Source organism: Heloderma suspectum, chromosome 4 (assembly GCF_057233095.1).
Source record: "Heloderma suspectum isolate Gila_16-S chromosome 4, 16-S_ref, whole genome shotgun sequence".
Lineage (NCBI taxonomy): Eukaryota > Metazoa > Chordata > Lepidosauria > Squamata > Helodermatidae > Heloderma > Heloderma suspectum.
Genome location: NC_139461.1, coordinates 165065704 through 165093183, shown reverse-complemented (window position 1 = coordinate 165093183; position 27480 = coordinate 165065704). Strand labels below are relative to the sequence as shown.

General features: G+C 44.3%; 1 protein-coding gene across 1 annotated transcript in view; it reads right to left on the bottom strand.

The window, feature by feature from the left end:
* Positions 1-22864, bottom strand: part of LOC146347667 (14 kDa phosphohistidine phosphatase-like) — a 29868-nt gene extending 7004 nt beyond the window's left edge. Inside the window, exon 1 of the mRNA XM_084851056.1 lies at positions 22366-22864. Coding sequence (XP_084707182.1) covers positions 22366-22453 — 88 coding nt within the window. The 5' untranslated portion in view covers positions 22454-22864. The remainder of the gene's footprint in view (positions 1-22365) is intronic.
* Between the last annotated feature and the right edge of the window lie 4616 nt (positions 22865-27480).

The following is a 27480-nucleotide window of genomic DNA, read 5'->3' as shown; positions in this document are numbered from 1 at the left end:
ACTCTATTAGCTTTTGTCCTGCTTCATTTTGTACACCAAGGCCATGCTTGCCTGTTATCCCGGTGATTTCTTGACTTCCTACTTTAGCATTCCAATCCCCTATGATGAAGAGGACATCTTTTTTTGGTGTTAGTTCTAGAAGGTGTTGTAGGTCTTCATAGAACCGATCAACCTCAGCTTCTTCGGCATCAGTGGTTGGGGCATAGACTTGAATTACTGTGATGTTGAATGGTTTGCCTTGAATTCGTACTGAGATCATTCTATCATTTTTGAGATTGTACCCCAGTACTGCTTTTCCCACCCTTTTGTTGACTATGAGTGCTACTCCATTTCTTCTAAGGGATTCTTGCCCACAGTAGTAGATATGATGGTCACCTGAATTAAATTTGCCCATGCCTGTCCATTTTAGTTCACTGATTCCCAAGATGTCGATGTTCAGTCTTGCCATCTCATGTTTGACCACCTCCAGCTTACCTTGATTCATTGATCTTACATTCCAGGTTCCTAAACAATATTGTTCTTTACAGCATCGGATTTTCTTTTCACCACCAGACACATCCACAGCTGAGTGTCCTTTTGGCTTTGGCCCAGCCACTTCACTCTTTCTGGCGCTACTTGGAAATACCCTCTGCTCTTCCCCAGTAGTATATTGGACACCTTCCGACCTGAGGGGCTCATCTTCCGGTGTCATCTCTTTTAGCCTTGTGATACGTTCCATGGGGTTTTCTTGGCAAGAATACTGGAGTGGGTTGCCATTTCCTTCTCCAGTGGACCACATTTTGTCAGAACTCTCCACCATGACCTGTCCGTCTTGGGTGGCCCTGCACGGCATAGCTTATGGCTTCACTGAGTTACGCAAGCCCCTTCGCCACAACAAGAGCCAGTGTGGTGTAGTGGCAAGAGTGTTGGACTAGGAGCTGGGAGATCCGGGTTCTAGTCCCCACTCAGCCATGGAAGCTCACTGGGTGACTTTGGGCCAGTCACAGACTCTCAGCCCAACCCACCTCGCAGGGTTGTTGTTGTGAGGATAAAATGGAGAGGAGGATGATAATGTAAGCCGCCTTGGGTTCCTTGCAAGAGGAAAAAAGGTGGGGTATAAATGCAATAAATAAATAAATAAATAAGGCAGTGATCCATGAAGGGGTAAAGCATCCAGCTTTACCTTACACTTAAACAAAGGGGTGACCCAGACATAAAGGGGTGACCCAGACATTTCATAGAGAACATCTATGAGGACATCTCCCAGGTTTATGATTTTGGGTGGCTGGTTTGTGGTGCAAAGTCCCAGTTCCTTTTCTGTAGGTGAATTGGCAATTATGGACATGGGGAATCATGTCTGAGAGCAACTTGCATAAAAATAAAACTTTGAGCTACATACAATCTTATGGTATCTTGGGAAATAATCTCATGGTGGCAGGAATATAAGACTCGGGTGGTCCAAAAATTATGTTGGGGTGTAGCAGTGTGCAAACTCCAGTTCCGTATTTAGGCTACTTCTGCACCTCTGCATCATAATGTATAATGAAGTGGATAGCTGGAGGCATGTGGAAAAGGAACTGGCTTTGTTCCAGTGGAAAATTCCCTTCTATTGGGGAAATTCTGAACTGGCCATTTCTGAACAATTTGATGTGTCTGTTCTGTTGCCCAAGTAGGATATGGGAATAGGGCAACAGTATATCTGGTGCTGCAAAGATAAGCTTTTAGAAAGCAACACTTTAAGCATGCAAATTGTCTGTCTATAGATAGTTCATGTTTAGTCACTGCCCTACATTACTATCAGGCACTCTCGCCTTTGTTCATTAAGCCCAAGAGACATGTTCTGTGCCCAACAGGACACTGAAAATAACTTTTGTTCAAAGGAGAGGAAATGCTAATGGCTCATACGTTGGGCAGTACTTTAATTGACTGCTCAGTGACTAAAGGCCTGTCGGAATAGAAGCTTACCGCAGCTCAGATAAGCCCAGTGATGACTCGCAGGCTTGCATGCGCATGTTTGTCCATGCACACACAGACGCACATTTAAAAATGACCATCTGTGGTGAAACAGAATTGTTGAGTTTTATTAAAGTTCCATGGATTATATCTCTATAGGCAGAATCCAGCAGGGCATTCCCTGCCCCCGATTGCACAACAGTGCCTTAACACTTCCAGGACAACCCAAAATGAGTGGAAATGCTCATTTCTGGAAGGAGGGAGGTCAGCAGAGCTCACATAAGGGAGCTCTGCTGACCTGCTTCCTTCCAGAAACAAGCATTTCCCCTAGGATGCTAAATCTCCCATAAGCAGTGGGTCCCACTTGCGCAACACAGTCGGTGGGACCTACCACTTGCACAATGGAATCGGCAGGGTGGAAAAGAATCAGTGGGGGAGGAAGCTCTCCATTGCATATTGCTCTGTCTGTCTACCTATGAGAAATATAAAATGCTATGTTGGCTATTATGAAATAAGAAGGGAGGCAAATATACTATTTGATTGGCTGTTGTGATGCTAGAACTTCACTCCGATTGGGGTTCTTTCCTGAGATTAGACTGGACAGTGGGATTCTGTAAACTGTTAAGATGGTTGAAGGGAGGTTGCATGAGCAATTAGGCTTTGTGAGAAAGATGCAAGTTGTTACTGTTCTTTCAAAGGAAAATAGAATATATTGTTGCATATCCAGTGTGGCTTGGATGAAGTCAGCTCCTACATGGTTAGCTTTCCTAGCAGCAATAGCAGCAACAGCTACCATTGCACACTTGAGGGCACAGGGTAACAGAAGAAAATTCCTGAAGAGGTGGCAGTGGGCTGGTAATACCAGCAAATATCCTCTCACCTGCAGGGTGAGGCATCATACCATCTACTGCTTGAGATGCCTGCTGAAGTGAATTAAGTGAAATGTGTATTTAAACAGCATTGGTCATTTCAAATACGCTTGGGTCAGAGTGTGCTGTCTGTTGAACCACACTGATTGCCATACTCAGCAATGTCTCACAGGGGAAAAAAAATCCCACATGTAAAAAACTAGCTCAACTAGAACCATTCCCTCTGACATTTAGTTTTTGATGTGCAGGAAGGAAATAGTTTTGTAAGAAGAAGCATTCAATCATGTGAGTCCACAGATGTAGTCTGAAGTGGTACAGTCCAGAGACAGGTTTACTACTTCAAGTGAGAGGAAGGCCAAAGGAAGGATTGCTTCATACAACCCATAAAGAAGATCTTGCATTTGTACTTCGTTAATATGGAAGAATCCCTTGTTTTTTTTAATCACAATCACCAACACAGGTTAGAATCTTTGTTTCACCACAAACATGCATTGACAGGGTTGGGGGAATCTATCCCTTTATTGCCCTTTGTCTCCTCAAATTGTACACATGACAGAGTAGTTAATAAGTTGTTAACTGGTATATATGTATGCTGATAGACTGATCGAACTCCCACTGTAGTCAACAGGAGGCTCCTCACTGTGAATTTTTAGAGAGGTGTAGCCCAGTCTTATATGTGTTTATTTGGAAGTAAGACCCATTGTGTTCAATTGGGCTTACTCTTAAGTAGCTATGCATAGCTGCTTAATACTGTGTACAGTATTTCGGCCTTTCATGGGGAAGCCAGGATGTAGATGTGGAGAATGCCCCCACCCGCCCTGTGGTGCAGGCCAGGCTGCAGCACTTCTCCCTTATAATTCACCCTAAAATGTGGGCAAGGGAACCCCAAGAGACATGGGCTTTCACCTAGAAGGGGGCATCTACCAGCAAAAACTCCTCGATCAGCCCTGACTGAATTAGCCAATTTCTCCCCTTGTCTCTTCCTTGTCTCTTCCTTCTGTGAAGTGTGCAAGAGTGATCTGGAATGCAGAGGTTAGATCCTTGGGCTATCCACAATACTGTATACAGTCAAACCCAAGATTTTTAAGTTTTATTAAGATTAATGATGAAGGAGAAATTGGGTGGCCCTGAAGAAGATATAAAACAACAATATTGTTTAGGAACCTGGAATGTCAGATCAATGAATCAAGGTAAGCTGGAGGTGGTCAAACATGAGATGGCAAGATTGAACATCGACATCTTGGGAATCAGCGAACTAAAATGGACAGGCATGGGCAAATTTAATTCAGGTGACCATCATATCTATTATTGTGGGCAAGAATCCCTTAGAAGAACCGGAGTAGCACTCATAGTCAACAAAAGGGTGGGAAAAGCAGTACTGGGGTACAATCTCAAAAATGATAGAATGATCTCAGTACGAATCCAAGGCAAACCATTCAATATCACAGTAATTCAAGTCTATGCCCCAACCACTGATGCCGAAGAAGCTGAGGTTGATCGGTTCTATGAAGACCTACAATACCTTCTAGAACTAACACCAAAAAAGATGTCCTCTTCATCATAGGGGATTGGAATGCTAAAGTAGGAAGTCAAGAAATCACCGGGATAACAGGCAGGCATGGCCTTGGTGTACAAAATGAAGCAGGACAAAAGCTAATAGAGTTTTGCCAAGAGAACACGCTGATCATAGCAAACACGCTTTTCCAACAGCACAAGAGACGACTCTACACATGGACATCACCAGATGGTCAATATCGAAATCAGATTGATTATGTCCTTTGCAGCCAAAGATGGAGAAGCTCCATACAGTCAGTAAAAACAAGACCTGGAGCTGACTGTGGCTCAGATCATGAGCTGCCTCTTGCAAAATTTCGGCTTAAATTGAAGAACGTAAGGAAAACCACTAAACCATTCAGGTATGACCTAAATCATATCCCTTATGAATATACAGTGGAGGTGAGGAATAGATTTCAGGGATTAGACCTGATAGACAGAGTGCCTGAGGAACTATGGATGGAGGTCCGTAACATTGTTCAGGAGGCAGCAACTCAATCCATCCCAAAGAAAAAGAAAAGCAAGAAAGCCAAGTGGCTGTCTGAGGAGGCTTTACAAGTAGCTGAGGAAAGAAGGGAAGCAAAAAGCAAGGGAGAAAGGGGAAGATATATCCAACTGAATGCAGAGTTCCAGAGAATAGCAAGGAGAGACAAGAAGGCCTTCTTAAATGAACAATGCAAAGAAATCGAGGAAAACAACAGAATGGAAAAGACTAGAGATCTCTTCAAGAAAATCGGAGATCTCAAGGGAATGTTTTGTGCAAAGACGGGCATGATAAAGGACAAAGAAGGCAGGGACCTAACAGAAGCAGATGAGATTAAGAAGAGGTGGAAAGAATACACAGAAGAACTATACAGGAAAGATCTGAATGTCCCTGATAGCCATGATAGTGCGGTCACTGAACTTGAGCCGGACATCCTCGAGAGTGAAGTCATGTGGGCCTTAGGAAGCATTACTAACAACAAAGCTAGCGGAGATGACAGTATTCCAGCTGAGCTATTTAAAATCCTAAAAGATGATGCTGTTAAAGTGCTGCATTCAATATGCCAACAAATTTGGAACACTCAACAATGGCCGCAAGACTGGAAAAGGTCAGTTTACATTCCAGTTCCAAAGAAGGGCAACGCCAAAGAGTGTTCAAATTACCGCACAATTGCGCTCATTTCACATGCCAGCAAGGTGATGCTCAAAATCCTACAAGCTAGGCTTCAGCAGTATGCGAACCGAGAACTACCTGAAGTACAAGCTGGGTTTCGAAGAGGCAGAGGAACTAGAGATCAAATCACCAACTTTCGCTGCATCATGGAGAAAGCAAGAGAATCCAAGAAAAACATTGATTTCTGCTTCATTGACTATGCTAAAGCCTTTGATTGTGTGGATCACAACAAACTGTGGCAAATTCTGAAAGTGATGGGAGTACCAGACCACCTTACCTGTCTCCTGAGAAACCTGTACGAGGGTCAAGAAGCAACAGTAAGAACCAGACATGGAGCAAGCGATTGGTTCAAAACTGGGAAAGGAGTACGACAAGGCTGCATATTGTCACCCTGCTTATTTAACTTCTATGCAGAGTACATCATGAGAAACGCCAGGTTGGATGAATCACAGGTCGGAATTAAGAATGCTGGGAGAATTATCAACAACCTCCGATATGCAGACGATACCACCCTAATGGCAGAAAGTGAAGAGGATCTAAAGAGCCTCTTGTTGGGGGTGAAAGAGGAGAGTGCAAAAGCTGGTTTGAAACTCAACATTAAAAAAACTAAGATCATGGCATCTGGCCCCATCACTTCCTGGCATATAGAAGGGGAAGAAATGGAAGCAGTGACAGATTTTACTTTCTTGGGCTCCAAGATCACCACAGACGGTGACTGTAGCCATGAAATTAAAAGACGCTTGCTCCTTGGGAGGAAAGCTATGGCAAACCTAGACAGCATAGTAAGAAGCAGAGACATCACCTTGCCGACAAAGGTCCATCTAATCAAAGCTATGTTTTTCCCAGTAGTAATGTATGGCTGTGAGAGCTGGACTGTAAGGAAGGCTGAGCGCCGAAGAATTGATGCTTTCGAACTGTGGTGCTGGAGAAGACTCTTACGAGTCCCCTGGACTGCAAGGAGGTCCAATCAGTCAATCCTAAAGGAAATCAACCCTGAGTGCTCATTGGAAGGACAGATACTGAAGCTGAAGCTCCAATATTTTGGCCACCTAATGCGAAGAGAAAACTCTCTGGAAAAGACCCTGATGCTGGGAAAGACTGAAGGCAAAAGGAGAAGGGGACGGCAGAGGATGAGATGGCTAGATAGCATCACTGATGCAATGAATATGAACTTGAGCACGCTCCGGGGGAGAGCGCAGGACAGGAAGGCCTGGCGTGCTATGGTCCATGGGGTCATGAAGAGTCGGACACGACTGAATGACTGAACAACAACAACAACAACAAATAATCTCTACTAGACAGTGTTACAGCGAGATTCTAAAACTTACATACAAGGTGTTCCAAGATGACAAAAGGATAAAATGGATGATATATATCATAGGGAAAAGCCCCGTATCTTATCCCTGTAGACTCAGGCGCTGGAGTACTGGCAGGGGGAAGAGAATCCACCAATCAGGTTTGACCATGGTGTTCTTGATGGGCTTTTACAGTAGCCTTGGAAACATGGCATTTCAGCACCTAAGCAGAGGAATTTGTGGAAAGGTGATATTAACACTTTTCCAACAATCCAGGTAGGAAGAATTAAGAGATATGAATGGGGAGAGATTTCCCTTTTACTCCTGGTACATAGGACACATTAAAATGGGGAAATTCCATCATGTTTGTTTGAGTGATGCTTGGATATGGCAGGATGTTTAATAGGAATGGCAAAGCTAGGCCTTTGTGCCATATACAGGGGATTTTTAAAGAGGCAATTTTTTTTTGAATTCTCAACCCCTTCTCCACAGTGGACAACCTTGGAAAAATCAGTGCCTAGGAGGCAAGTCTTGGTTTGATCCAATTTGACAGAAACAGTATCACACCAGTGTAAAGTTTACCCTGTAAACAAAATTCTGATATGCAATTCTAAACTTAACAAATGGTATTGTTGCTAGAATCCTCCGCAGAAGCAGAATAAGGCTGCTGACTTAGCCTTTACAGCCACAAATAAAGGAAATACGAAGTTCCTATCCTTGAAGTGTTTAATTACTTGTGTTCTTATAACATTTAGTAATAAAATCTGAAGAGTCAAAATTCAGACAATGGATCCAGGGGCTTCAGTTTATGTTTGGGAATCATTAAACACATTTTAGACATGTAATATAAACATTACAAGGAAAAAAGTAATTCCACCATTGTTCGCTGTAGCGAAGCTTACAACCTTGTCCCTGAAAGCTTTGCTAGTGCTGTTTTCATTGTCCATTGGGGATTATTTCTCCAACCTAATCCAAGGACTGGATGGCCTGCTTTTTATAATAGTTATGGATTATAGGGTGCATTACAGCAAATGTGTCCCACAATGAGAACTAGTATACAACTTTTGGATCACACTTTGGAATGGATGGCTCCAAATCTATACAAACTATTTTTCTTGACCCCTGGACCTGAGGCATTCTCAAATCTCTCTCTGTCTATGTGGAAATCCAGTCTACCCAGTGTATTCTCTTTGCTGCTGCCTCTTCCTTGCACAATGGCGGGTGCCTCTTTCTCCCAACAGAAGGGTACACAGCTGTTGAGGGGGGTGGCTTCCTTCTTCTATGCCAGATATCCTATGCATGTTTATTCAGAAGGGAATTCCGCTGTATCCAATGGGGCTAGTATGTAAGGAATGCAGTCTTAATTGTATATTGCAATAGTAACTCAGGATGTAGCGCCAATCAGATGACTAGAAATATAGGTGCTGAATGGAGAGAAGGGAAAATAAATGTGTGCAAGACAGGTTTATTAGCAAGCTGGTTTCCAAATTTCCAATGAATTCGAACATAATTGTTTTTCCTCAGTAGAAACGACTAAGAAATCAATATTCTGATGAAATTCAGGTATTTGTGGCTTAAGAGAGAACATGAACTATTTTAAACATTAACATGGTGTTATCTGTGTATAACACTCATGTAATGCTATAAGAAGAGCCTCACTGAATCCAGATCAATGGTCCATCTAGTTCAACATCCTGTTCCCAACAGTGGCTAGTCAGATGCCTCTGAGAAGCCCACATGCAGGGCAGTGGAACATCATGTTCTAGAGGATAATTAATATATAAAATTCACTGTCACAGGATGTAACGGCATACATGGATTTTTAAGAGGTAGGGGGAACTAGATGAATTCAGAAATGTCAGGTCTGCCAATGGCAACTAGCCATGATAGTTAAAATGGAACTGCCTTGTTCAGAGACATTATACCACAGAGTATCAGATGTTGCAGGCAGTCAGGAGGGGAGGCTTTTGCCTTCATGCCCTAATAGTAAGCTTCCCAGAGAAATCTGTCTGACCACTGCTGGGAACAGAACATTAGGTTAAATATTCTGATCTAGCTTCATGTCTAGAATCAGTATTATCATCATCCTATAGTATATACTAATAGCAAACTCATTCTCTGAGTGTCTGTCGTTACGTAGTCAAAATGGTGTCACCCACACAGAAGAGGGAGGTATCAGCAAACTTGGGAGAATCCCAAAGTTTGTAGAAGTACAAAAAAATCTTAAGTGGGGTAGGGGACTCTACAGTCCAGTTAGAACTAAGCATGCACAGTGGTCACAGAGTACTGAGTGTCTGTTGGGGCACAGGGGCAGAAAACTGGTGGGGGGGTGGGGTGGAGAGGAGGAATGGAATGGAATATCCTGGAAAAGGACATGGCTGGCTAGCTGGCTGGAACACTGAATTAGAGCACTCTATACTGCAACATTTTGTTGCAGTTCCCACTTGTTCCTTCTAAGAGCGAATTCATTGATTTAGCACCTATCAATTTGGAAGAAAATTCCCCAGGACTTGTGGATTGCACTGTGTTAGCCTCAGGCGCAGCTTAGATGGCATTACAAGCCACACTAGCTGACTCATCACCTGGGCAGGCAATCCAGGGAACCAGTGCAGCTCACCTGGTTCTCCAAATCCTCAGTATTGGAACCTGCCTGTCAGTCAGAGCAACCTGCCCAGTACCCACTGCTGAGAAGATCTGGCCAGACTAAGGGCTTGCTGGCCACCTTTCCACTCAGTTGCTGCTATGTCTGGAATGTTTATGTGTCTGGACTATACTACTTGCCTCTGGCCTGTCTGCCTACTAACTGCCATTTTGGGAAGTGACCTTTTGCCTATCTCGTAACATATGCATGGTAATGTAAATTTTATTTATTTATTTATTTATTTAATTTCTATACCGCCCAATAGCCGAAGCTCTCTGGGCGGTTCACAAAAATTAAAACCAAACAGCACACAATATAACAATTTAAAATATATAGAACATTAAAACCACAATATAACAATACAACCACAATAAAACCTAGCAGCAGTGCAGGAGTTTAAAATACAAATTTAAAACATCAAAGCTAAAAGTTTAGAAAGCTAAAATGCTAAAATGCCTGGGAAAATAAAAAGGTCTTCACCTAGCACCAAAAGGAATACAATGTAGGTGCCAGGCGAACCTCACCAGGGAGCTCATTCCAGAGCCGGGGTGCCACAGCAGAAAAAGCCCTCCTCCTAGTAGCCACCCACCTCACTTCCTTTGGCAGGGGCTCACGGAGAAGGGCCGCTGAGGATGATCTTAAGGTCCGGGCAGGCACATATGGGAGGAGGCGATCCTTCAGATAACCTGGCCCCAAGCAGTTAAGGGCTTTAAATGTTAATACCAGCACTTTGAATCGGGCCAGGAAATGGACTGGCAGCCAGTGCAACTGAAAAAGTATTGGCGTAATATGAGCTCGCAGGCCAGTCCCTGTTAACAATCTTGCTGCCCTGTTTTGGATCAGCTGAAGTTTCTGGACCGTTTTCAAAGGCAGCCCCACGTATAACGCACTGCAGTAATCCAGATGAGAAGTTATCAGAGCATGGATAACTGTAGCTAGGCTATCTCTGTCCAGATAAGGGCGTAGTTGGTATACCAGCCTAAGCTGATAAAAAATGCTCCGTGCCACTGAGTTCGCCTGTGCCTCAAGTGACAGTTCTGGATCCAAGAGCACCCCCAAACTACGAACCTGATCCTTTAGGGGGAGTGCAACCCCCTCCAGAACAGGTTGAATATCACCTAGCCGGGCAGACGAACCACCCACTAACAGTACCTCCATCTTGTCTAGATTGAGTTTCAGTTTATTGGCCCTCATCCAGTCCATTACCGTGCCCAGGCACTGATTCAGAACAGCCACTGCCTCACCTGGTTTTGATGAGAAAGAGAGGTAGAGCTGGGTGTCATCCGCATATTGATGGCACCTCAGCCCACACCTCCGGATAACCTCCCCCAGCGGTTTCACGTAGATGTTAAACAGCATAGGGGATAAAATAGAGCCCTGTGGAACCCCATGGCACAATTGCCATGGCACAGAGCAATAATCCCCCAGCACCACCTTCTGGAGTCGGCCATCCAAGTAGGAGCGGAACCACTGTAATGCAGTGCCTACAACTCCCAACCCAGACAACCTATCCAGAAGGATACCATGGTCGATGGTATCGAAAGCCGCTGAGAGGTCCAGGAGAATCAACAGGGTCACACTCCCCCTATCCCTCTCCCGGCAGAGGTCATCCCACAGGGCAACCAAGGCAGTTTCCGTTCCAAAACCAGGCCTGAAGCCTGACTGAAATGAATCTAGATAATCCATTTCATTCAACAGTGCCTGGAGCTGTCCTGCAACCACCCGCTCAAGCACCTTGCCCAGGAAGGGGATGTTGGCCACTGGCCTATAATTGTTAACATCCTCCGGGTCCAGGTTAGGCTTTTTTAGGAGTGGCCTGATTACGGCCTCTTTTAAAGCAGCCGGCACCACTCCCTCTCTCAAGGAGGAATTTACAACCTCCTGGACCCAGCCAGACATCCCCTCCTTGTTTGATTTAATAAGCCATGAAGGGCAAGGGTCAAGCACACAAGTGGTTCATCGGACTTGGCCAAGCACCTTGTCCGCATCCTCAGACTTCAGTAACTGAAACTCATCCAATAAAAACTGAACCAGACGGTGCTCTGAAAGCCTCTACCAATGGAACTGCATTAATCGTGGTGTCCAATTCATGACGAATCTGAGTGACTTTATCTTCAAAGTGCCATGCAAACTCGTCACAGCGTGCCACCGAGGGTTCCACCGTCTCTCGCCCTGGCCCAGAATGTAACAGGCTGCGAACCACTCGGAAAATCTCCGCTGGACGACACTAATGCTGGTGGAAAAGAACTGTCTCTTTTCCACCCTCACCGCCACAGAGTAGGCTTGTTAGTGGGCTCTTACCTGTGTTCGGTCAGACTCAGCACGAGTTTTCCTCCACCTGCGTTCTAGCTATCTCCCCTCTTGCTTTCATTGCCCTCAGCTCAGATGTATACCAAGGAGCTGGCCGGGCTCTGCTCAGAAGGAGAGGGCGCTTGGGCGCAATCGTGTCAACCACCCGAGTCATCTCTGCATTCCACAGAGCGACCTGGGCTTTGACAGGAGCACCAGCCATACCAGCAGGAAAATCCCCCAGAGCCCTCTGGAATCCATCGGAATCCATTAATCTCCGGGGGCGGACCATTTTAATAGGTCCCCCACCCTTGCAGAGGGGGAAGGCTGCCAGGAGTCTAAACCTCAGCAGGTAGTGATCTGACCATGACAAAGGGACAGATGTTAATTCCTCCACTCTTAGATCACCATCCTCCTGCCCAGTTGAGAAAACCAGATCAAGCGTGTGTCCTTTTATATGCGTTGGGCCGATGACATGTTGGGACAGCCCCATGGTTGTCATGGCGGCCATGAAGTCCTGAGCTGCCCCGGATACAGCGGCCTCAGCATGGAAGTTGAGATCCCCCAGGACCATCATCCTAGGGGTCCTCAACACCAAGTCTGAGACCACCTCCGTCAGCTCAGGCAGGGAGTCTGATGGGCAGCGGGGTGGGAGGTACACCAACAGAATCCCTAATCTGTCCCGGGTACCCAACACAAGGTACAAGCACTGAAGATCTTCACTCAAATGAGCAGGAAGCCTGGAGAGGGAGATTGAATTCCTATAGACCACGGCAACCCCCCCTCCCTGACCCTTGAGTCGGTGTTGGTGCTGCACTGAGTACCCAGGGGGGCACAGCTGGGAGAGAGTAACCCCTCCCAGTTCCCCCACCCAGGTCTCAGTAATACATACCAGGTCAGCCCCCTCATCCACAATCAAATCATGGATGAGGGAGATTTTATTTTGGGCCGACCTGGCATTCAGCAGCAGCACCACCAGACCCGAGGGCAGACTGGTAAGGCTGCCAGGAACCATCAGGTTAGGGGAAGAACCAGAAGAGGGGACAGCTGTAAGGTGTCTAGCCCCTCTTCTCCTCAGCTGGCCTGTTAATCCCCCAACGCCATACCTCCTGCTGCCCATGACCACAGTTATAGTGGCACCTCCCCGACCCCCTGAGTTGCTCAATAGTCCTCCCAGGTACATATTAAAATGTTGGGATATAAAAATGTTCAACAGTGTAAAAGAATATAAAAGATAAAATGTTTGTGTTTGAGTTGTAGAATGTTATCCAGGTAAGTTAGAGTTAATGGAATGTGGGTGTGTAAGGGAAAGGTGGGAGGTGCTTGTGAGTGAGTGGAATTCTAAGGGGTTTAAGACAGTTTAACAGTCGAGAGGGTTTAGTGATCCAATGAATGTACATTTAGTGAGACTGGCTTGAGTGATGGGTTTAGAAGGGGAGGTAGATAGGTTAGGGATAAATATAAGATGGTTAAATAATAACCTTTATACACTCTCTCATAAATCATAAAATATTATTTGTTTTATTATTTATATAATTCCTCATGTCAGCTTGATTGGTTAACACTACCAAATTAGAGTTCCAGTCGGAGTTTCACCCATTACCACAAACCCACGGCACCAGTTGAATGCAAACCAAATGAATCAATGGTAAAATGCATACAACTGCACAAAAATGAGAGAAGTAATGATATAATTAGTAACAACAACAAAGAGGTAAACAGACCAACACAATATCAAAACTGATGTAGCATGAGCTCCACTGATTACATTATAAGATAAACCGTCCAGGAGTGAAACATACTGGTTACAAAGGCATAGGTCAGCACATGAAGTACAAAGCTGAAGCTTGGATGTTTATAAACGTAGATAGATTACAGGAATCTGCTTTCAATCCTGTTTCACCATAAACAGGATTCAGATGCGCTAAAAACCTTAGGGAGTATTTGGTCCACTTCGATATTGACACCCCACCCCCCATTACAACAGATAGTAAAACGTACAGTCATTTTAAATATAGTGGATGCATGGTGTGCGCCTTGCAGTCGCCCTTGCAGCATTCCACGGAGTTTCGGTGGGATGCTATCTCAAACAGCTTTTTAAAAGGTTGAAAAACCTTTTCATCTTTCCCCTGGAATGAAAAGGGGAGGCAAGGCAGCATCTGGATGAAGTCTTAGAAAATTAGTCCTCTCAGCGAAGCAGCAGGGGGGCTGGATTCCGAGACTACCCTCCCAGAGCTTAATTATCGCCAAAAGTTGTTTTGAAACTCCTATCTAAATAGGAGAAATTAGGGCTGACGTGCTCCATTGTAATTTATGGATTAAGAAATACCAACAATATCTGAGGAATGGTTTAAGAAATATTAAGAATATTTGAGGATATTTGAGGACCTGCAAGATCTGTTTGAAGAGAAACATGGCTGCAACAAAAAGAAAAAAAGGAAATGCATCTCCGCCTACTCCCCCTGTACCTCCTTTGGCAAAGTCGCCAAGAACTGAAAAAACAGGGGAGTTATTTACTGTGATAAAAACTTTGTCTTCGCAATTTGCTGAACAGGCTAAGAGGCTGGATACAATTCAAAATTCCATCACTACCCTGCAAGGGGCTGTGGATTTAATTAACACTTCTTGGCAAAAAATGGAGGTTAACGAGCTGCAAGATAGGGTGGCAGTGAATGAAACTGCGTCACAAGTTTTTTTCAACAATTCCTCTGTCAGAATTTCCCAACTGGAGGCTTTTATGCACAGAGCAAATGTATGTATTATTGGTATTAAGGATTTGCCTAGTGATGTAAATTTGTCTACTTTTGTAGATAAGTTTTGCATGAGATACTCCCTGTGCCATCTGACTATTTACTTGATAGCGAGCAGGCATTCCGTGTGCCAAATGCCAAAGGGACTGGTTATACGATTACAGTCCAATTTGCAAGGATCTCCACAAAAAATTATAGCCTGTGTTTGGCAAGAGGGGGTGGAAATCTTATTTGGAAACAAGATAAAGTTATGTTATTTCCGGATTACACCAAAAAAGTTGCTGAGAAAAGAAGGCAATTCATCAAAGTGAAAAATCTGGCAAACACATGAACTTAACAGTATCACTTAAAATATCCTGCTACATTTTGCATTGTTTCTGAAGGTCAGATGAAGAAGTCCCTAAATCATGAAATGGCAGAGGCATGGCTAAATGCAAAAATGCATGAGATTGGTGTTCCAACCCCATGAACTGGAATCTACAAACATTAGGGATGTCAGAGAATTCCGCCACGAATCTCGGTGAGGCCGAATGCCAGTGCATTTGGCCCCCCAAAATCTGTGGCGGAACGGCCTACCACCCCCCCGCAGATCCCCCCCAGGACGAGACTTACCTGGGGCGGATGTTCCGGTGGCGGCGGCTCCGGCAGCGGCGGCGGCTGGTCTTCCAACTGGCTGCCACCGCCATTTGCAATCTGGGGGGGGGGTTGTTGTTGTTTTTTACAGACGCGATAGGCTACGTAAAAATTTACGTAGCCTATCACGGCTGGGTTAAAAAAAAATGCGTACGCAAATGGCGGCGGCTACGGCTACGGCCACCGCCATTTGCGTTCCTTATTTTTCACCATCTTAGTCTACGTAAATATTTACGTAGACTATTACGGTGAAAATAAAGGGGAATGCAAATAGCGTAGTGGGCGCTATTTGCGTCCCTTTTTGATTCGCCGTTTTAGCCTACGAAAATATTTATGTAGACTAAGACGGTGAAAAATAAGGAAAGCAAATGGCGGCGGCCGTAGCCGTACATGGGGGGTTTTGTTTTTGTTTTTTACCCAGAGCCCTCCGCAGCCAGAAATCTGGCTGCAGACAGCTCTGGACTGGGCATGGCCAGCTGCTCTGCGGAGCCACCGCGGAGCACAGCCGGCCGTCGAGGATTCCGGGGGGAAGGACGGAACACCTCCCCCCCTCCATGAACATAATCCGCGGAAAGGTAAGTGACTTTCGTACATCCTTAACAAACATGTTTTGCCAACTGGCTATGTTTAGTCTGAATAACTCAGGCTAGGCCAGAATTAATTGCTTATATATATATCCGCCTGCTTTCTCTTATTTTTCTCCTTTTTTAAAAAAAGCTTTATTCTTTAAAATGGATATGACACATTGTACTTAAATATACTGTTTGAGGGTGTATAGAAATGTGCACACTCATTTATATATCTAGTATAAAATATATTACTGATTGTTGTAAGGTTGTTTTTTAACCTTTATTTATTAGTGATTTGTTATTATTATTTATCCTTTTTAATCTCCTTTTTTACTATTATTATCATTATTGAGACTGGCTAGTAAGATTTTTGGCTAGTAAAATTGTTAAGCTTTACTATTATATGCTAACTGAAAAGCAATATACAGTTACTGAAAATGAATTGTAGGCCTGCTTCTTTGCTATAAGACTGATGACATGATACGATTATTCATGCTGTATTGAATTGTAATATTACCAATGTTATAGGTATAATTTTTAAGTAGAATGGGATTTGAAGCCCATGTGTATTGGAGTTTAAATTTAATCCTTTTAAGTAATTTTTTCCCTCCTTTTTGTTATTGCTGTGTCCTCTTAAGAATATTGTATTGTTGGGAAACTGTAGCTACCAATTAGGTTGTTGATATTGTTTATTTCATTTATAAAGACAAAAATAAAATAAAAAGTATTAAAAATACACCACCAAATTAGAAAAATCTGTTTTCCTGTTACTACGCCTATATTGATTAAAGGAAACCAGTTAAATTAGTGGGTGTCTCCTTGACACAAGGTAAAAGGGCTGAAGCTTTGGGATTCAGTGAGGACAACTGGCCATAGCTGGGGCAGATGTCTTGGGGTTATTTTTCAGTTTTGAACATGTGGAAACAGGAGGGAGAATAAGCCGGAGACAGAAATGGCACACCTCCACTTAGCTGAAGATTGCTTGCTCCCACCTGATATTGGGGGATTCTCTCCTGGTATCTCCTGTCTTATACACCAGTGGCAGTAGTGATCTCCCTTCCAGCTTGAGCAAGAGTTGCTGATGTAGTTCTCAACTTCAAGCATTACTCTGGATGTGTAGACAGTTTCAGCTCTTCTCCTGAAGTGGATTTTTGGCTAATTGCCAAAGGTGGCAGTGAGCTTGACTACACTACCACTTTTTCAGAGTGTGGCAGTGCTGAATTATTGGAGGAAGAATTGATGAGGCTGCTTGGTCCACTGTCCATTCTGAATCCAGCTCCTCATCACAAATTCTTGTAGCAAAGTAAATATTTGTCTGTTCTTCACATGTGATGGTGTAATAGATTTTCCTAAATGGGGGATTATTTCTGTGTAGGAAAAAGAAATATTGTGTAAAGAGGGCTAGAATTGAGGATGCGGGGCAGGGTTGGAGGCAAGCCACAAATGTTAACATCTGCAACTCCATTGATGAAAGGGTATATTTTTGGCTGTATAGAAGTTGCCTCAGCATTTTAAAAAAAAATCTTACAACTATCTGCCCTTCACATGAGCTTATATCCTTGCGGTAAAAGCTCTTCTGACAGCTGTTTTCTCTTTAATGATCTTGCTATCCTGCTTGCTGGACAGATGGTACAGTGCTTTTTGTTTGCTTGCTTGCTGGTTTGTTTGAAAAGTGGGGATTTTAAAAAATACTCATAAGAAGCTCAAACAGATTGTGTATCAAAATACAACATTACTACTAGAGAAATGAATAAAAAGATGTTCCGTTTGTTTTGAAAGCATTTGTTTAACATTTTCTTTGTGTATATAAGATTTGTTTTGCTATTTTGGGGGATTCCCACAGTTTATCTAATCAGTCCTTAATAGATAAAATATTTGGTTGTTTCCAAAATCATATAAGTTATTCTTGCTGCTTTAACCATATAATTTATTAGCTTTCTGTCCTTGCTAAGTATACTACATCAATATAAGTACAATTAAAATACTGTAAGTAAGAAGAAAAGCAGCAGTTCCAGTTATATATTATATTTCCATTAAAGCTTTTATCTTTTCCCATTGTGGGAGGGATTGGCTATAAAGAAACCCACAAAATAGGTGGTGGGGGGGGGGAGAAAAAAATTGTTCATGATCTGATGCTTCCAACGCTTAAGATTGTAATTGCTGGGGTTTTTTACTAATCTGTACAGGAGTAACAAACTATTTAATAAGCACCTTATAAGTGTTTTCTTTGATATCCATTCCACATATTTAAAGAAAATATGTAACAGATGTTAGTTGTGTCAATAAACTGAAGGAGGGTTGAAAGAGGGATAGCTCTTCACAGTGTGTACACACATTCAACCCACTTCTGCCTCTGGGAAACAGGTTTTTCGCAGGCAACAGAAAGAAATTTGAGGACACTGTGGGAAGTGAAACTTCTCTGAAATCACTTTCGACACTCTTAAAAACTATTGTGTCTCCAGCCGTATGAAGAAAAGTAGCTCTTGGAACTGAATGAGATAATCAGTATGACTCAAGCAGAGAATTCCAAATTCTAGCAATAGCAAGTGCCAGACGGACTGGAGACTGTCTCTCTCACCCGACGCCAAAAGAAAAGAATATCAGAAACCTCCCAATGCCGAGTTGGCAGGATTCAATGCTTTGTCTCTTTCCCTTAAATGTGAGGTGGGGCAAGAATTTTTTTTTAAACATTTCAGCATCATCTTTGCATCTGCAAAAGGCTTCTTCCCAGGGAAAAAAAAATACTGACAGGCATGTTTCTATTCTTTGCTGGACACAAAGGAGTAATTTAAAGTAATGCCAAAATCTTAAGGAACACACACACTCTTTCTGTCCCCCACACACATGAACAGGAAACATCTTCCAGCTGTTGCTGCCATTTCTTCCTATTTCACCATATCTAATCCTTTCTGTCTTAAAATATTAAAGATTTTATTTTTCTGTGCTTCTGAGCTTTTTGCAGAGCAGGAAAAGTAGTTTTCTGAGGCTTCTGGGGACCTATGGCCTGAATTGTTCATACTTAATTCCAAAAAAGGATCAATATTTTTTCCAGAAAAAATTGACATTAAGTTGTTAAACTGAGCTGAAAGAGGTGTCTCAAGTTGTTTGAAACTGAAAGACACACGTTGGGGACTTCTAGAGTTGTACAGCTGTCTTTTTTGTTTCTGACATTTTCTACAGCTGTTTCTCATCCTCTCTGTTGTGCACGGGGTATGGGTCCTGGATGCTCAACATGGACTAGGCAATCCTATGGTCCCAGCAAGTTGGTGGCCAGCTTATTATTGTGTAACATCAGCATAGCGCAGTCAGGATCCAACACACCTCCAGCAGCAAAGTTGAGAAGAAAACAACATCACTTTGAAAAACAGACAGCATAGCAAATCTGCCACCACCACCCCAAGTATCCATGGCAACATTGCCACTACACACCAGTCACAGAGTGGCATGCTGACAACACGCCCTCATTAGTGATGCATGGATGGCACTAATCCACTCACAATAAGGGTGCAAAGCCCCAACCATGTCACTTAAGCCACCATGGCACACAAGGCCCAGCCTGACAGACAAGGACACCACAGTGCTTTTCAGTGTAGCAACCACTGCGGTGCAGCTATAAGAGCAAATGCTGAGCCAAACGTTCTCACCAGATACATTTTAACTCAAATTTGGATGCACTGTGTATGAAAACTGGGTGAAGTTTTGAGGCAGGATTTCTTAATAGGTTGTGGGGAGGAGTTTTCTTTTTTAAATGTTTTTAAAAAATTAAGGATGTCGATGAGGAGCTTTTCTTGGTGGCCGCTGTCTGGCAGCCAGCATTCTTGCCCACACCAGAATACAATTTCTCACAGGGAAGCATCATTCTGGAGAACAAATGGCACTAAAATGTCCCAATGCAGTGTCACAAAAAATGACCTCCACCATTCTCCCACCCCAGACTCAGTAATGTAGTGGCAAATTCAGAAGTGCAGGGTCCCTTCATGATAGTCACAGCCACGCCCCTCGCAGCCATGCCCCCTTCTAAGATTATACAACTTCGTAAGATTATACAATAAAAATGAGCTTTCAGTGATTTTTAAGTTTGGTTGAGCGATGAATGCAGGATGAGGGCATGTCTTTTTGAGATTCAGCAAGAAGAAGGCAATAATTGCTTCCAGAAGTTCCAATTGATCACCCACAGTGCCAGAAAGACATCTTGTTATATTCTCCATAGAGCAGCAGTCAGGGTTGTTGATCACTGTTTCAGTTTCTTTCAACATTCTGTGGCCTCTGCGACCACTGACTTCATTGGGTGTGTTTTTTTTTCATGAGTCCTGAATCCATAGTTCAGTCATCTCTTATGGTGTTTTAGCTGGATCCAGACTTAGTTATGCTTAGAGTAGAGTCACTGAAATCAGAGGACCTTAAGACAGTCATAAGTCGTGACTAACTTTCCCCATTGATTTCAGTGAGTCTATTCTAAGCAAGACTAAGTCTCGATCCAACCCTTTATGTGGCCTTCTGAGCAATGTCTCAACCTTGGAGAAATCACAGTACACAAAAGCACTCCTCTCTCTGGACCCACATTCTCTTGTTCAAGAAACAATGGCTACTGCCACTGCTAATGATGATATCCTCAAAGCCACTCAGCAAGGGCCAGCTCAAGGCCATGATGGGCCCCAGAGTAGCTGTCCCTAGTGAGCCTCCTACTCGGCCCCCGGCACTGAACTCACACACAACATACATACAGAGAGAGAGAGAGAGAGTCACAAATGTACTATAATAATGCAAAAACATTTTTCACTACATACTTTAGTGGAAATCATCTTCCATGCTTTCCTGGAAGCAAAAGACTTTGCTCTTTCATGGTAGAAAACTGAAATACAAACACAAGCTTCTCCTTTTACAAAATACAGTGCACAGACACAGAAAACATAAACACACATTGATGCACTCTCTCACTCAAGAAAGAGACATAAACTAACTCACTGCCTCTTTCAGATGCAACAGCCAAACAGGCTGTTCTGTTATTATAAAGAAATCAAAGAGGCCTGTCAGGAATCCATGAGTGTTTATACCCCATTAAATTCTAGGGGCCTGCACCTGCCTTTTTTTTAATGTAACCTCCTCAAGACCATGTACTGTGCAGTGGCACAACCAGTGCTGCAGAGGTGGCAGGTCACGCTGGGGCTTTGCTCCAGCACTTTTTTTGAAGCCAGCCCCCAGCTGGGTCGCAGTCTGCTAGGGAAGGAGGAGGGAGCAGAGGGAGTGGGGGAAACTGCCTGTTGGCTGCCTCTCGTCTACTACACAGAGCTGGACAGACTGAGGGGGCGAGCAAGAGAGGGAGCCTGAGGGACCTCTCCAGCCTCCCCTCGCCCCCCCCCCCTCAGCTCTTGGCTTCTCCGCCCGTCCCTGCTCTGTGCCTGTGCGCTGCCCTCGTCTCCTGCAACACCGGCCACCCGTTCAGGGCTGCTGCTGCTGCTGGCCACAGCAGCAGCGGGGGAGGGGGGACGCTGCCACCATTTACTAATGGGGCAGGGCAGGTGGCTGGTTTGTGCCAGTTTTTAGGATTTATCACACAATCCTATGCATGCTTACTCAGAAGTCAGCCCCACTATGTTCAAGTGCCAACTGGGCTTTCTCTCAGGTTCGTGTGCATAGGACTGCGTTAGCTGCCATCCCCAGATCTCTGTAAATTTAATTCGAAATACACACCCACTGGATTGCACTGTTCATTCTTGAACAATTTCTACAGTAAGCAGAATTGCCAAATGCAACCTGCTCTGTCAGCTACACTTTTTGGTACAAGGTTGGCATGTATCTGGGCAAACAAACCGTGGTGGAGGGAAGGGAAACAAAAAAAATCAGTTGCAGGGAGAGGAGAAAGAAGGTAAGGGGTGTGTGTGTGTGTGTGTGTATGTGCACAAGTATGCGTGGTTCAATCCAGCTGGGTGTGTGGACGTTTCCGTTGCGGGATGGGAGAGATATAATGAAGGCGCTTAGGGAAGGCTAATGGGTAATGTTGGGGCACTAAGGGAGTGCGCAAGGGGGCTGTTTCAAATTTCAATGAGAAGGGATCTGTCCATGAGGCCTGAGTTGAGAGGGTGAAGCCTCCATAGAGTATCATATTTTGAAAACCTAAAATGTTTGTGTTTAAGTGAGTGAAAAAGATTAACACCCCTGCATTTTTCCCCACAAACATCCAATTGAAATACCCCTGCCTTACTCTCAGCTGCACTGTTTTTGCATCCCAGCTGAAGGCTGTATATCTTACAAAGTTGTACAATCTTAGAAGGGGCGTGGCTGTGACTGTCTCGAAAGGACCCCGCACTTCTGAATTTGCCACTGCACTACTGGGCACAACACAGACTCCACCTTCCCCAGTTTCCCTTCCACTAAGCACACAGGGAAAAGCAGAAGGAAAAACACAGAAAGGCTGCAGGAGTTTTCTTAGACCCAGCCTCCTCCTCCGTCTCCCCCACCCCTGGCTGGAGCTTTTGTTTTTCTTCCCAGCTCTCTATTTCCACAGGCCGGAGGAGAGAAAGGCAGGATCAAGAGGAGGGGGAGGAAGGGAACGGAGGAAGGGGAGTGTACAAAGTCGGGCGCACTCTCCACGCAGACAGCTAAGACGAAAGAGGGGAACATACCACGCAAACCCCCAACTCCCTTTCTCCTTCCCACAGTGACGATGGCTCCCTCACCTTGTAGCCTTCTGCTAACCTGGCGCCCACAGCTGCAGGGAGCTGCTCCAGCTGCCTTCACCAGCAGCAGCAGCAGCAGCAGCAGCATCTCAGGCTCTTCCAGCCACCTGCCCCACAGCGGTAGGCTGGGAGTGGGAGGGACCCGGCTGACACCCAGCTCCAAACAAAGTCCCAGGTTTTTGTCCTGGTGAGACCCTCACCACTGGAACCTGCCCAGACTGCCCTGGAATGATGTTCCATCCAAGGGGAGGAATGGAAGCTCCCAACTGGTAGCTGCTCAGAGGAGCTCATTGGTGTTCTTAAAATTATAAAAGAAAAAGAAAAAAAAAACACACTGCCACCCTGTGGCATTGGTATGCCCACCTTCATGAATCCTTTTAAGATCCCCCCCCCCGAAAAAAAGGATGGATAGACACTGCAGTACATGTGGTCGGCTTTTATGGGCAGAGACCAGCCTAAAATACCATGCAGGGATCCCTGGAAAAAAGGTTCAAGTCCTGCTAGGTGAGCAATATTATTGTGTATTGTACTACCTAGTTTGGCAGTAGTAATGTGATAGGATCTCAGGATTGCAGCTGATTACGAGCCAAACATGAGTCAGCACTGTGATGTGGCTGCAAAAAAGGTTAATGTGACTTTAGTACACATTTGTAGAACCATTATTTCCAAGTGATAAGAAGTAATATTTCCACTTTAGTCTGCACTAGATCTCAGTTCTGAACCCTACACTTTAAGACGGATATAGACAAATTGGAATGGGTTCAGAGGAAGGCAGTAAAGATGACCAGGGGTATGGAAAATAAGTTCTATGAGGAAGGTTGAAGAAACTAGGTATGTTCAGCCTGAAGAAGAGAAACTGAGGAGGGACATGTTTCACTCTTCAAATACCTGAAGGGCTGTTACACAGAAAGGGTAAAGATTAGGGCTGTGCACGGACCCCCCGCTTTGCTTTAGATGCTGCTTCGGACCCTTCAAATCAGCCCCACTTCAAGTCGGACCAATTCGGACCACCTCTGCTTCGATTCAGTTTGAGATTCGGATATCCAGATTGGTTTGGGTGTTTTCCAGTTGACTTGCATGGGAAAACACAAATGGCCATAACTGTTTCTGTTTTCATGATAAATACATGACCCTTGGGGCCCTCTCTGCCCCCATGGAAGGGATCCCACCTGCCAAATTTCAGTTATTTTGGCCCAGTACTTTTTGTGTCAGGTGCAGTTGAAATTTGATTTTTCCACAAAAACTCTCAAAGCAAAGAGCTATACCTCTCAGCTATACCTCCTCCTCCTGCCTGTTCGGCTGCCTATGGCCATGTTTCCAGGACAACAGAAGGAGGAGCTAATGGAGGAGTACCAGATTTTTTTTAAAAAGGAATCAGCTTTGCTGAGATGTGGTCCATGCAGGGTTCCACGAGCAGGTTCTCTGCACCAGTAAAAATCGCTTCACAGAACATACTTTTGGATGGGGGTGGGGGCTGGAGTGAACATCATCTGACTGGCAGAGGTTGCTCCCCCCCTTTCTCCTTTCCCCTGAAAGTCCAGATGCACCTGCATTTCAGGAGCAAACCTCATTGACCACAATGGGAGTTACTACACACACATTCTTGTGTTGTGAAAGAGAGCAGTAAGCACAAAGACAGAAACCAGCCCCCATTTTAACCTGCAGGATCTGTATAACAAAGGGTGTACATAGTTTCTCTCTAATGCAATCAACCAAAGAAAGGAGAATTGGAGCCTTGAGATTGCGTTTTACCGCACTTAGGGAATTTGGGCTTTAAACAGTGCCGTGCCAATTGAGGGGGATCTATGTAAATTCTGTGGGCATTAAGAGGGCAAGCCTCATTGACCACAATAGGAGTTTTCTGAGAAGACACCAATGAGTTTGTTGTGGGAAAGAGAACAGTAAACACAAAGAGCGAAACCACACCCCATTTTAACCCACAGGATCTCTATAGCAAAGGGTCAAAGTTTCTTCCTAAGGCAATAAACCAAACAAAGGAGAATCGGTGCCTTGAGATTGTGCTGTGCCTTGCCAGCTGAAGGGGTAAATCACTGGTGGAAACACCCCCAAGAACTGCTAGCCATCTCCTGCTCACGAGGAGGAGACAGCTAGCGAGCCTCGGGAGTGTGAGCCACACTGCTGGTCAGCTGTCCTTGACAGCCAACCAGGGAGGAGGAAGAGCTGGTGTGGTGCATGCCCCCCACTGCTAGCCGTCTCCTGCTTGCGAGGAGGACAGCTAGCTAGCGGCGTGCACAGTGCCTTCTCCTGCCTGGGTGATTCACAGAGCTTTTTGCGTATAAGTCTATGTGCCCATAGACTTCCAATTGCTATGTTTTTTAAAAACATGGCGATCACGGTGGAGGTGAAGGGACCGGCGAGCGGAGCAGGGCTGGGGGGGGCATCCGGAGTACCTGGATGGGGGTGGGTTCTCACATCCCTAAATAACACCACCACAATGATCTCTGGCTCTGAAACGCAGCTGTTTTTCTCCAGTTATTCAATCTTCCCCCTCTCCTCCACCACTGTCACTGATTGGGGATTGCTGGGTTACATTCAGCCCTGATTTGGCAACTAGAGTTTCCATTCACCAAAGTTCCCTCCCTCCTCCTCCTCCTCCTCCATTCCCCCTCCCTCCTCCTCAACCCCTCGCTGAACTTTCTCAGGCTGTCTGGGTTGCTCAGAACAAATCACAGAGTTGGACGAGGCACTTTGTATAAAAGCCGCTTTGCTTCGAGGCACCTCGATGCTATTCTGCTCCACCTCGTATCATGTGGAGGCACCTCCGAAGCAGCCTGCTTTGACTCGCTATTCGGGCTTTGGACCGAAGCAGTGCACAGCCCTCATAAAGACTTGTTCTCTGCTGCCCCAGAGGGACTGGGTAATGAACTTAAGTTGCAGGAGAGTAGATGTCAGTTGTACATTAGGATAAATCTTTTACTAGTAAGAGCAGTTTGACAATAGAAACAATTATTTAGAAGGAGTGGGATCTCCCTCACTGTAGTTATTCAGGCAGAGGTAGGACTGCTGGGGATGCTCTAGCTCTGGATTTCCTGGATTGAGCAGTGGTTGAACTACATGGCCTTCAAGGCCCCCTCCAATTCTATGATACTATGATTGTCAAAGGGATAATAGGCCTCAGTTGAGCCCTTGTCTGAACAAGTTAGCTGACAGGAGCTATCTATGTTCCTGGAATTTCAGTCTGATGCTACCTGCCCTTTGTATCTGTTGTATTCATGGGAACTTGCTCATGGCCAATTCCACCAGAGCAAGGGACTTATGCCAAATTCTAAAGCTCCCCAACCAGTGAAATTTAAGCATATATTTGCACCTTTACTCTGTTTGAATTGGTGTTACCCAGTGGTGTGGAGGGTGTGCGTAGGCAGAAGCATATGATGAGGTGTGAGTTTCGTTTTTGCTTCCTGTAGGGAGATGGTGGCAGCATGGCTGGTTGGAGTTGTCACTGCACAGCAGGATGTCCAACATCCTTAAACTAGCAATTTCTCTACCTAGATTCTAAGGGTTCCCCCTCTGAGGAATTTGTAAGTAGTCTTATTCAAAAATAGTTTGAATAAGACTACTGATGTTTCTTGGAGACAGTTTTGCATATCCCTTCATTCTGCTCAAGATAATATCTTTTACAGAACAATTCTATACATATGTACTCAGAAGTCAGTCCCATTGAATTCTATGGGACTTAGTGCCAAGTAAGTGGGTTTAGGATTGCAACCGTAGTCTGGTTTCCTTGGGCAGTTCCTTGGCCTGTCTCCAAACTTACCTTTTAAGTTAAGACAGAAGAATAGATGGCTGCCTTGACGCTTTACCTGCAACAAGAATGCGATCTGGAAAACAATGCATGAACTGTGTGCAAAAATTGACTTTTAATGTGCAATAACCTGATCGGGCGGAAAGGCCCAACTACAGGCGTTTTTAAAATGTAAAGATGGAAGAGGATTTGCAGAATGGGGGTGAACATTCAATTTTTTATGTTGATTATCCTTGACTCATAATATCAAAAGAGGCAAGAACTACCATTTTCTGCCACTGGAAATTTGTGTTTAGATCTTCTGTTATTTAAATTGCTGCAGGTGAAATCAGGATAAAACTATCACAGGGATAAAAGAAAAAAAAGCAGCTTGATGGGAAGGATTTCATCGGTAGAGGATATATAGATATAAATGAATAAATACACACACACACACACACACACACACACTATTTATTAATAGACCTGCTTGAGTTATATTAGCAAATGCTCCTGCGCTTTCCAAAGACGCTGAGTATGCAGCCAAAACAAATTTGGCAGACAGTTTTGAAATGCTACTGTGTCATTTTTCCTGACTTGCCACCAGACATAAAGTCTTGTTTGGCACTACACAGGAAAGGTATTTCTATCTAAGCCAAATAACTAGGAGTTTCCTTCCTTTTGGGAACTCCACTAATGAGCCATTATTCCAGTGAAATTACCACAAAGCATTTTGAGAGCTCCTGTCAATAAAGAAGTATTTGAACCAGAGCGGTAACCAGTAGGGAAAATCCACTAGTGGGAAAATAGCCAGTCATGATTAAGTATACATTTTAATTCACAAGTGAATCTTCTAATGTTGGGAGTATGTTGGAATTGCTTAATAAATAATCACAGCAAATATAAGGATATGGGATTCCTAATTGGAAACTATAAGGTGCACATTTTATTGGTGAATTATGTTGTTATAATTACAGGACCTATAGCAATGATGGTCAAATTCAGTATTCATAGAGCCCCTCTTTAGGGGCTAAACATGATATGAAAACATGTGTATTAAAACCCCGATACCAGCTTCTTTCAGGGAAAAACAGCTTCGGGAGGGGGGTGTTTGAATTTCAAAGGAAAACTGGTAAGCAGCTGTAAAGTAAAGCACCCCCTGTGCCCATTATTTCTCATCATCATTCCTTCCTTTCCCTAAAAGCTGCCCATAGGCCTTCAGTAGACTTACCTTATCCTTAAGTGTGGTATACTGGCTAAGAGACTATGGGGGTTGTGATGTCATTGCAGCTCAGCTCAGAAGTCCCAACCCCAACAAAGCTATTTAATTAAAAACAGTATCCCAAACTAAACAAAATAATGGTGAAATAACA